At 38.8% G+C, this 11,298-nt stretch overlaps 1 protein-coding gene across 1 annotated transcript; it reads left to right on the forward strand.

The window, feature by feature from the left end:
- The first annotated feature begins 2,179 nt into the window (after positions 1 to 2,179).
- LOC127639320 (uncharacterized) lies at positions 2,180 to 11,095 on the forward strand. Its single transcript, XM_052121250.1, has 5 exons — positions 2,180 to 2,338; positions 5,006 to 5,094; positions 7,501 to 7,588; positions 8,111 to 10,264; positions 10,448 to 11,095. The coding sequence occupies exons 1-4, from the start codon at positions 2,260 to 2,262 to the stop codon at positions 10,195 to 10,197; spliced, it is 2,343 nt and encodes a 780-aa protein (XP_051977210.1). The 5' UTR covers positions 2,180 to 2,259; the 3' UTR covers positions 10,198 to 10,264; positions 10,448 to 11,095.
- Positions 11,096 to 11,298: the final 203 nt, after the last annotated feature.

The raw sequence follows: 11,298 nt of genomic DNA on the forward strand, positions 1-11,298 counted from the left end.
GTACTAAATCATCTCCATTTATAGACAGTTTGTCTAACTGTGGACAGATGAATATCTAACTGCCACTTCTAGAGAGAGTACCTATAGTACTAAATCATCTCCATTTATAGACAGTTTGTCTAACTGTGGACAGATGAATATCTAACGGCCACTTCTAGAGAGAGTACCTATAGTACTAAATCATCTCCATTTATAGACAGTTTGTCTCACTGTGGACAGATGAATATCTAACGGCCACTTCTAGAGAGAGTACCTATAGTACTAAATCATCTCCATTTATAGACAGTTTGTCTAACTGTGGACAGATGAATATCTAACTGCCACTTCTAGAGAGAGTACCTATAGTACTAAATCATCTCCATTTATAGACAGTTTGTCTCACTGTGGACAGATGAATATCTAACGGCCACTTCTAGAGAGAGTACCTATAGTACTAAATCATCTCCATTTATAGACAGTTTGTCTCACTGTGGACAGATGAATATCTAAGCTCTTCAATATTACTTTGTCACCCTTTCCAACTTCATGCAAAGCAACCAATCTTGATTGTAGGTCTTCTCAGATATCTTTTTAGCGAGTCATGGTCCATGTCAGGAGATGGTTCTTAACTCAAAATGACTGAGTGCTTTTTATAAGTCAAAGTAGCTCTAACCCACACCACAATCTCGGTCCATGAACTGGATGCCAGGTTTGCCAACTCCAGACTCTAATTACAATTATTAGCCTAGGGGTTCACATACTTTTTCCAACCTACACTGTGACTGTTTGAATGATGCATTCAGTATGCACAACAACAATACAATAATTCACTTGTTATTAGTTAAATAGATTGTGTTTGTTCATTATTGAAACTTAGATGATCAAACCAGATTTAAAATGTTAAGGCGGTATGAACATGTACGTTTTAATTTTTTTTACAGTGATTTATAATCATATTGGATATATGTCTGTCTGATAGTATTATCCCTGATCACTCTGTGGTTTTATGTGGGTGTCTGAGTAGAGGCCATGTTGCATCATTGAAACTGACAGTTTTATTGATCACAAGCAATCTGAGACATTCCTGAAACGCTGCTGGAGACGTCCGGTCACGTTCCAGGGAATCAAGTGAATCTTAGAGGGAGTTAAACACATTCTGAACATTCTTTAAAACTCACATCGCCGTGACGACCGCCCTCCCCAACTCAAGGAACTGGATCGACCAGTTTTGTTTCTGTTCCTATGGCGACTGGATATTATGGGATACGCCTCTAGTGATGTGTCTTTCTGGAGTCGATGATACATCTGTTCACTTATTGTGATTTTTAAAGCGTGTCTTGTCCAATAAATTCAGACTGTAAAGTGGTTCTTCGTTCTAGGCACCATGAAGTTATTTTGAAACATTGAGCTTCATTTAATTGACTTCAGAGTCTATTCTCAGGCGGGTTTAATCCGTCTATAATTATACATAGCGTTCAGAATGCCACAATTAACATGACCGTTTCTGTTTCAAGAGAACGCCTAATGTTTACTGTTCAAGAAAAGTTATGCGATTATCAATTGTTTATTTTGCCTTGGGATGTGACCTTTGACCCTCTTATACACAGGGTGAATCCTAAACAGACTTATTTAACAGAGATGACCCCTGACACATATGGTCAGTCTCCCCTCTAGTGACACATTACACACTGACCAGCCAGCATGATAATAATAATAATAATATATTTTCAATAAATTAATCATAATTAAAATGGTATTTTTAATAAATTTATACAGAATGCTTAGCATTAATATGGGACTAAACACCAAGCTTTATATATATATAGCACCTTTAAAACTTGACAGAAAGCATATACTGTATATACACATACACACATACACATATGGGAATATATGAGGGGAAAATCACTAGAAATAAAAAGTAAACTTCTTATTAATTACTGGAAGCATTTACAGTAAACATCATTGCAGTAAAGAGATGTTTTTGGTCATATATATAATGGGATTGTGGTTTTACATGATACTAATATAATTATTATGGCACATATTTCCTGACAGTGACTGACAGTCGCCATGACAACAAATATTTGTCTGCGTGTTCACCTGTGCTGCAGTGGGCGGGGTCAGGAGGGCAGTACAGGTGTGTGTGGGCGGGGTTTGAGGTGTGTGTGGCCATTTTCTTCACCTCAGAGTCTGTAAATCACTGATCGGACTCACACTCGCACCTGCAGCTGAAATCATGATGATTTAAATCAGTGCGGTTCAAATCACACATTTAACATGAAGAAAGGTTCGCTGAATTTCTTGGGTCGGAAGAATCAATCTTTATTCGGCACCAATGTGGAATTCAAGGAAATGGGTAAGAGTAATTTATAGTGTTATAAAGATATTAATTTGATTTCAGTGATTAATGTCAGTTTAAAGCGTCCTCGCGACCTCTGCCGCCGTCACACTAATAACAGTAACAGGTCGTGTTTAGATACGTCAGAATAATGTCAGAATGATGTTTAATAAATATGAGCTGTGACGTCTGATGTCAGACACTATCAAAAGACTTCAACTGTAATGCATGTTTATGTGGGCTTGTAGAAGAGTAATATCATATTTATGAGAAATACCATGGATATACCATGTTTACGGGCATTTACTATGGGCATTTACTATGGTAATACCATGTTTATATGGACTTGTAGAAGAGTAATACCATATTTTGTAGAAATACCATGGATATACCATGTTTACGGGCATTTACTATGGTAATACCATGTTTATGTGGACTTGTAGAAGAGTAATACCATATTTTGTAGAAATACCATGGATATACCATGTTTACGGGCATTTACTATGGTAATACCATGTTTATGTTGACTTGTAGAAGAGTAATACGATATTTTGGAGATATACCATGGATATACCATGTTTACGGGCATTTACTATGGTAATACCATGTTTATATGGACTTGTAGAAGAGTAATACCATATTTTGTAGAAATACCATGGATATACCATGTTTACGGGCATTTACTATGGTAATACCATGTTTATATGGACTTGTAGAAGAGTAATACCATATTTTGTAGAAATACCATGGATATACCATGTTTACGGGCATTTACTATGGTAATACCATGTTTATGTTGACTTGTAGAAGAGTAATACGATATTTTGGAGATATACCATGGATATACCATGTTTACGGGCATTTACTATGGTAATACCATGTTTATGTGGACTTGTAGCATAGTAATACGATATTTTGGGGATATACCATGGATATACCATGTTTACGGGCATTTACTATGGTAATACCATGTTTATGTGGACTTGTAGAAGAGTAATACCATATTTTAGAGATATACCATGGATATACCATGTTTACGGGCATTTACTATGGTAATACCATGTTTATATGGACTTGTAGAAGAGTAATACCATATTTTGGAGATATACCATGGTTATACCATGTTTACGGGCATTTACTATGGTAATACCATGTTTATGTGGACTTGTAGAAGAGTAATACCATATTTTAGAGATATACCATGGTTATACCATGTTTACGGGCATTTACTATGGTAATACCATGTTTATGTGGACTTGTAGAAGAGTAATACCATATTTTGGAGATATACCATGGATATACCATGTTTACGGGAATTTACTATGGTAATACCATGTTTATATGGACTTGTAGAAGAGTAATACCATATTTTGGAGATATACCATTGTTATACCATGTTTACGGGCATTTACTATGGTAATACCATGTTTATGTGGACTTGTAGAAGAGTAATACCATATTTTGGAGATATACCATGGTTATACCATGTTTACGGGCATTTACTATGGTAATACCATGTTTATGTGGACTTGTAGCATAGTAATACCATATTTTGGAGATATACCATGGATATACCATGTTTACGGGCATTTACTATGATAATACCATGTTTATGTGGACTTGTAGAAGAGTAATACCATATTTTAGAGATATACCATGGTTATACCATGTTTACGGGCATTTACTATGGTAATACCATGTTTATGTGGACTTGTAGAAGAGTAATACCAGATTTTAGAGATATACCATGGATATACCATGTTTACGGGCATTTACTATGGTAATACCATGTTTATGTGGACTTGTAGAAGAGTAATACCATATTTTAGAGATATACCATGGTTATACCATGTTTACTGGCATTTACTATGGTAATACCATGTTTATGTGGACTTGTAGAAGAGTAATACCATATTTTGGAGATATACCATGGTTATACCATGTTTACGGGCATTTACTATGGTAATACCATGTTTATGTGGACTTGTAGCATAGTAATACCAGATTTTAGAGATATACCATGGATATACCATGTTTACGGGCATTTACTATGGTAATACCATGTTTATGTGGACTTGAATTGACTTATATTACTTGAAGTACTTGTTTGTAGGCGTGGATCTGACATATGCTCATATGTCATGCAGTCAGTGTTTTACCAGCGTAGTCTTAATTATTACTTAAATCAGGCTCTTAATTCCATAAAATAATAATATAAAACAATAGGCTAATAAATGCTGTTCATATTTTGATTATTTCTAATAATTCTTAAAATGAACCCAAATCTGTCACAGCACATATTTGCAATCATAACACAGGTTACATGGTTTACTTCCTGTTAGTGTTTTCAGTGATTTATTAGTCAGTTGAGCAGAATTTATGAGGTCTGATTGCAATTTAAGTGGATGTGTGGGTAATTACATCATTAACATCAAAGAACAAAGATCATCAAACAGATTGTGACTGTAGATGAAACATTTCTCAACTTCAAAGAAGTATAGTTGGCTATTAATAATGTCTTTTCAAGAATCTGAGATGATATGAAAAACCAAAACCCTAAACTATCTGACCTTTGACCTGTTATGAGCCATTATGACACTCTTATGAACCTGTTGTTTAGCTGTTTTGGTGGTCACATGGTCTTGAGTGGTGACTTTGAGCTATAACCCGCTCTGTGTTTTGCAGGTAATGTGGAGCTGTTGATGAACTCGGCTGCCGTACCAGAATCAGGAACCGCTAAAGTTCGTTCTCGGCCGACGGTCAAACACTTCACGGTACGTCTGAAAACAAAGGGGTCACATGACCAGACTTCACCAGGTCACACGTGAGATTAACTCAGGGATTATGAGTCTTTCTAGCGCCAGTTCTTCCTAAAATATGAATACAATAACTGTATATTTTTACCATCAACATATTTACCTTTATTCTTTTGGCAGACACTTCTCCACTCGAGTCCTATTTAACCAGTTTGCATGTTCTCTGGGTTCAAACCCATGACATTGTCATTGCTAGCGCCATAATCTACCATTCATACAGCTACAGGAAAGGTTAATAAAAGATCAACTAGTTTATATTGTTAGAGTCACTTATTATAATTGACTATGATATTACCATGGGGACCATGTTTGGGATATGAACCATGGTTATATCATAATGGTTTTGAAAATGTACCATGGTAATACCATGTTTTTGGACATGTACTGTGGTATTTCCATGTTTCTTAGGTATTCACCATGGTATTATCATGTTTTCTGAAACTGTACCATAGTTATACCATGTTTCTTGGACATGTACCTTGGTAATACCATGTCTTTTGGACATTTATTATAGTATTACCATGTTTCTTGGACATGTATATTGGTAATACCATGTTATTTGAAAATATACCATAGTAATAGCATGTTTTTAAACATTTATCATAGTTATACCATGCTTCTTGGACATGTACCTTGGAATTAGTATTTATTCAGAAAACACACCATGATAATACCTTGATTTTGGACATTTATCATGGTAATATCATGCCTTTTTAGACATGTACCATGGTATTACCATGTTTTTTGAATATGTACCATGGTAATACCATGTTTTTGGATTTGTCATGATAGTATCATGGTATTCTAAAAACAAAACTGTGGAGTATAATGTAAAAACATGGTATATTCAGTACAAACGGTGTCCTTTAGGTAAATATGAACACATTTACTATTTTATCGTTCATGGGATTCTTTAGTGCCAGTGAAATTTGATGAAACTTTCCCATAGAAACATTGACACAGACACACCTTCAGCTTTAAGACATATACACCCTCAGTTTATAAACACACTTTTACTCTGACAGAACAAAGCATTCAGTACACACACACACACACACAGTTGTGTGTTTATATCACCGTGGTGATGTTTAAATCATTGTTAACACGTTCAGATTGTGTAAATAATTCATAAACTCCAACGTGTTCATACGTGAATGATTCACAGAATCATCTCATGTGATCAGAATTACGATGAATCAGATTTTCCGACATTACTAGTTTAACTTCTTCACTAGTTCTGTAACCGTGCATCAGTGCGGGATTTAGCCAGGCAGTTTTCCAAACCTGCAGGTGCTGTTTTGAATACACATTTTGTTTGTGATCAGCAGACGCACACACACACACATTTGCTTGCATATCACACTCCCATCAGCTGGTATAAAATAATTGGAAGTATTGCTAAAGCATCACTATTCATTTTAGCTTATAGCTCAACTGGCAGAGAAGTTATATTCCCAGAGAACACAAAAACTAATCAAATATACACCTTGAATTCACTGTAAATGACTTTGGATAGTGTCTGCCAAAATAATGTACATGTAGTTCCCAACAGCAATCGTAAGACACAACTCTTGAAATGTTTAGGTATGTTCTGAGACATATTTTTAGGAGTAATTGTTCTCCGTGGCAATGTCCCCTCCCCACCAGGAAGTTTAATCGGCTTTTGTTATTTTTCTGTGGAAATGGAGAGATTTATTGTCCCCACTAAGACCGCAAAACCTGAAACGCAAACATACACTCTTTTGGGGTGTGTCACTTTTTGTATGTTGAAGAACTGAAAGAGAAAACTCGAAAGGCATGAGATTGTGTGGTGATATGTTGGAAGGTGTTTATAGAGTGGAAAATTGTTAAAGGGTTGTTTCACACAAGTCATTTTTGATTTATGTCACTTTAAAGACAATCAAATGTTTAGAGAATTCACAGCGCACTCAATCTCTTAACCTATTAGATTCCCAAAATATCTTCTTAACATTCCCATAACAATTTCTCACAGCTGTATTTGTGGGGAGTTGGTGAGGAGTGTCAATCGAATCTGCGTCACGATATTAGCGACTGATTCACCGGGGAAACATTTTTGCGACATTATCTCACTCTATTCATCTCGAGTGTGTATGAAATTGGGATGGGTTCTGCAGTCTCCAGACAGTTTGTGTGTCTCTAGACATAAAGAGACAGAAACAGGGAAGTAGAAAAAGGATCCTTATCCTGCAATGTCATAATCTCCCTGAATAGTTTAGAGAAACTGGTTGGTTTAGTGCTTAGAAATTTAAACTGTGTCTCAGCAACTCCTACAATAATAGGTGTGTTTGATGTGTGTAGACTCAGCATGTTGTAAATTGCTTACTGTTTCTCTTTAAATTGCAGTCAACTGATGGTGCGCAGGGCTTCGCTGTTCCAACTCCAAAGGTTCCTATTCTACCACCCCTCAACGGACCCAAAATTAACGGGACAGGTGAGTTCACAAAGCAGATCTTAAAGGAATAGTTCACCCAAAAAATAACATACTCACCATAATGGGGCTCTTAACACATGACTTTCTTCTGTGGCAAACAAAAGAAGTTATTTTGAAGACCAAAGTTTTCAAAGCAATCACAATGGACCATGACAGTATCATAAAAGCAGTCCATATGACTCGTATGCTATACTCCAAGTGTTACAAAGACATAAGTCTTGGAATATAGTTTACAAGTTGAATGGAATACCTTTGATTTTGCATCCTTTTCGGAAGCAACTTGAAAGCCCTGTTCATTGTAACCGCATGCTAATGCAAACATTGAAAACAGGCTCAGGCCAGAGAAATACTTTATGCAAGTACTTTATGCGCATGCAGATGCAAGTGCTTGGCCAGCTTTCGCATCACCTTTTCATTAAATAGAAGATTCCTTAAATTTTTTAGCATGTTAACATGTTGTTGAAATGTTTAAATGAACTATAACGCTAATAAAAAGTAATTTTCATGCTCTCTGTTTTATAGGAAGTACGGCAAGTCTCCCAAATGGAGGAACACTTTCCATCCCTGACATGATCAAGGGGGAAATACTTGTACCTCCTCCACCCTCCTCTACTGCCCCACGTCCTCCGTCATTTATTCCACCCTCACCTATTGTCTTTAGTGAAATTGATCCTTCTATAGACCTTGCTAGACTGCAGCCTCCTCCAATGCAGCCCCCAAAGCCTCCTTCACGTAGCGGTTCAGAGTACAGTGCAGATGTGGACTTGGCCTCCCTGAAACCTCCTCCTATGGCTCCTCCAAAACCTCCAGCTGACACTTCCAGCCTAAGAGGTTCCATCTCCAGTCTTGATATCCTAGATATCCCTGATTGTCCTAAATTCACCCCACCACCTCCCCCTGGGAGGAAACCGCTACCTGTTCTACCCAAAGCCCAGGCAGCACCACCTCAGAAACCCATCCGGATGCCCTCCGTACCTAATATGGAGATCCAGCCCCAAGAACCAACCCCACCTGCTGCCTTCACTAAAACACCATCCAGCTTCAGCCCCCAGAACAGCCCAAAATTGTCCAGCTTCAACCCCCAGAACAGCCAAAATTTGTCCAGCTTCAACCCCCAGAACAGCCCAAAGTTGTCCAGCTTTAATCCCCAGAACACGGCCAAACTCTATAATGCGCAAAAGAGCACAATACTGATTGGCCAAGACAGGGAAAAGGAAGCCCAGTCCATTCTTCTACTAGAAGATTCTGCCGGAAACCCAGTTGGTGTTCATGTCAAAGCGAATGGTGGGAAAAGTCCTGGATCTTTCCAACCGGTCCAGCCGGTGGTGCAGCCTGTCAAACCAGCCCGTCATGGCAGCACCACAAATCTACTGCAAAATGACCAAACAGACATGGCAGAAAATTTCCAGGTAGATGGTTTAAGGCAATCAGCCAAAACAGAGACCATAATCAACCCTGAACCTGTGAGGGCACCTACCCCACAAAATGTCCCCAACGAGACTCCAACAGCAATAAAAGTCTCACCCATAATAGAGAAGAAGCCTTCAGTTCAACCTGATACAAGTCAGCTGAAGCCTCAGGTTGAGTTTCCTGGCAGATCTCACAAGCACAGTCCCCTCATGAACCATCGACATCTCAACACGAGAGGTGTTGGCTCGGCGAAGAAAGAGTCTTCAGCATCACCCTTCGCCCTACTGATGGCCGCCAAGGAAAGGGACAAGCAGAGAACAAATCTATCCCAACAGAACAGCAGCTTGGCTGAGCCTCTGAATTCTGTGATCCAACCCAGCCCAACCCAACCAAACTCCTTTACTGTCATTCCTCGAGACCCAATGTCAGACAGACCTACGGTGGAACTAAAACCTGCTACAAACACACCACCAATCGTCCCACCATCCACAAAAGCAGAGGTTCCAAATGTGTCTTTTTCAAAGCCTGTGTTAAACCCTGCCCCTTCAACAAACTTTACCCCTAAACTAAACCCCACCCTTCAACCAAGCTCCACTCCGCTAAGCTTCAACCCTCAACAAAGCCCAGCCCATCGTCCAGTGAATGGCTCAGTTGGAGGGCAGGGTGTCTTAGATAGGGATGTTGAAAGTGGAGAAGAATTGCCATTCATTCCACCACCTCCTGAGTTCGCCAACTTCGACCTTGAAGATGAACCTCCAGGTTCCCCACCAAGTCGCCACACTCCCACCCCCCCTGTGAAAACTGCCCCTCTACCAGCCAAGCCTTCCTTACCTGCTCCACCTGCTCCAACTACAAACGGCCCCCTAACAGCCCCAAAACCTAAACCGTCCAGCAGTCCTCCTAAAGCCCCAGGCCCTCCACCAAACGTCCTACCTAAACCACCTGTTAAAACTAATCTCGCCCCACCACCCGCACAAACCGCTCCATCTGTCGCAGCTAATCAGGCGACGCTTCTCAGCATCCTGCAGAAGAAGATGTTAGAAATGGACCCCAAGTTCTCAAATGTCAAAAAAGTGGATTTCAACGACGACTGGAGCTCCCCACTGTCTGATGATGAGGGAACGTCGCCCCTGCTGGATCCAAACCTCTACAAAACCATAGCGCCACGCTGCCAGCACAACCTCGCGGTCTGGACATGAAGGAACTGGAAACTAAAGCGGCCAAAAAAGCTCAAAACTTGGCCAGTTCAACTCAATCACAGTACAGGTAAACTGAACGGGTGTAAATGAACACTGTTTAGCAGAATGTTAGCATCAGACACTATAAATGATCATTGCATATTTATTCCCGCCATACAGTGCAGGACAAATGTTGTCCTGTAGCATTGATAATTGCTTGATAAGTGCTTACCTGATCTATATTAAGAAAAAACTCTTCTGTTTTGTTTAGTAATGGACCGTCTAAGAAACAGCAGCCTGGAATGACATTCACCGTCACACCAGGAAGCAAACAGCCAATCATGCCCTTGATCAAAGACGGTTCATCCTGAACCAGAGGACATTCTGGACTGGAATAATTAGAGAAATGTGCCTTACCTGTACATACACAAACATCGACCTTATTTGAACATTTTGCACCTTATATCAAACTTTATTTAAGTATTACTGTAACTTTCTAAGATGTTTGACGGCTGTCACTACAGGACCTGGACGGTTTTGAGTTATGAAGATCTTTCTAGAGCTGCTACAAAAGGAGCAAATGTACCAGTATATGCAAGATGAACTCTTTTGACTTTGTAATAATTTGTTTAATGCAAGTTGCTTTTTTTTCTCCAATCAGGCTAATTTCGATTTTTCTTTAAGAACATGAGTTATTTATTCTGACTTCTTGGGTACAATATTTTGAACCTATTTTAAACATTAATGTGCTAAATTACGCTACAGCTGTCAATACGGGTCTCTCGCAATGGTGCTGGATTTATCTGGGTCAAAATATGCAACCCAGGTATAAAACAAGGCTTAAGACTCGATGTCTAGAAAGCGCTGTTATACAGTAGATACTTCCTTTAGTGATTAGCTTTTCATTTTTGTAGTAAACCAAGAAAAACAACAACAACAGATCGACTTCTGCAGTCGTGCCTATTTTTGTATTAAACTTCATTTTGGGGGGAATACGTGTTTGTCATACTGAAAGAAGTTGCCTTGAGAGAGATGAGCTAGTTACACCTTTCCCAAAAACATCAATGTAAATAAACACTTTGCTATATAGATGCTAATCCTGAACAGTTGGACATTCGTTAG

The sequence above is a fragment of the Xyrauchen texanus genome, chromosome 48 (genome assembly GCF_025860055.1).
Source record: "Xyrauchen texanus isolate HMW12.3.18 chromosome 48, RBS_HiC_50CHRs, whole genome shotgun sequence".
Classification (NCBI taxonomy): Eukaryota; Metazoa; Chordata; class Actinopteri; order Cypriniformes; family Catostomidae; genus Xyrauchen; species Xyrauchen texanus.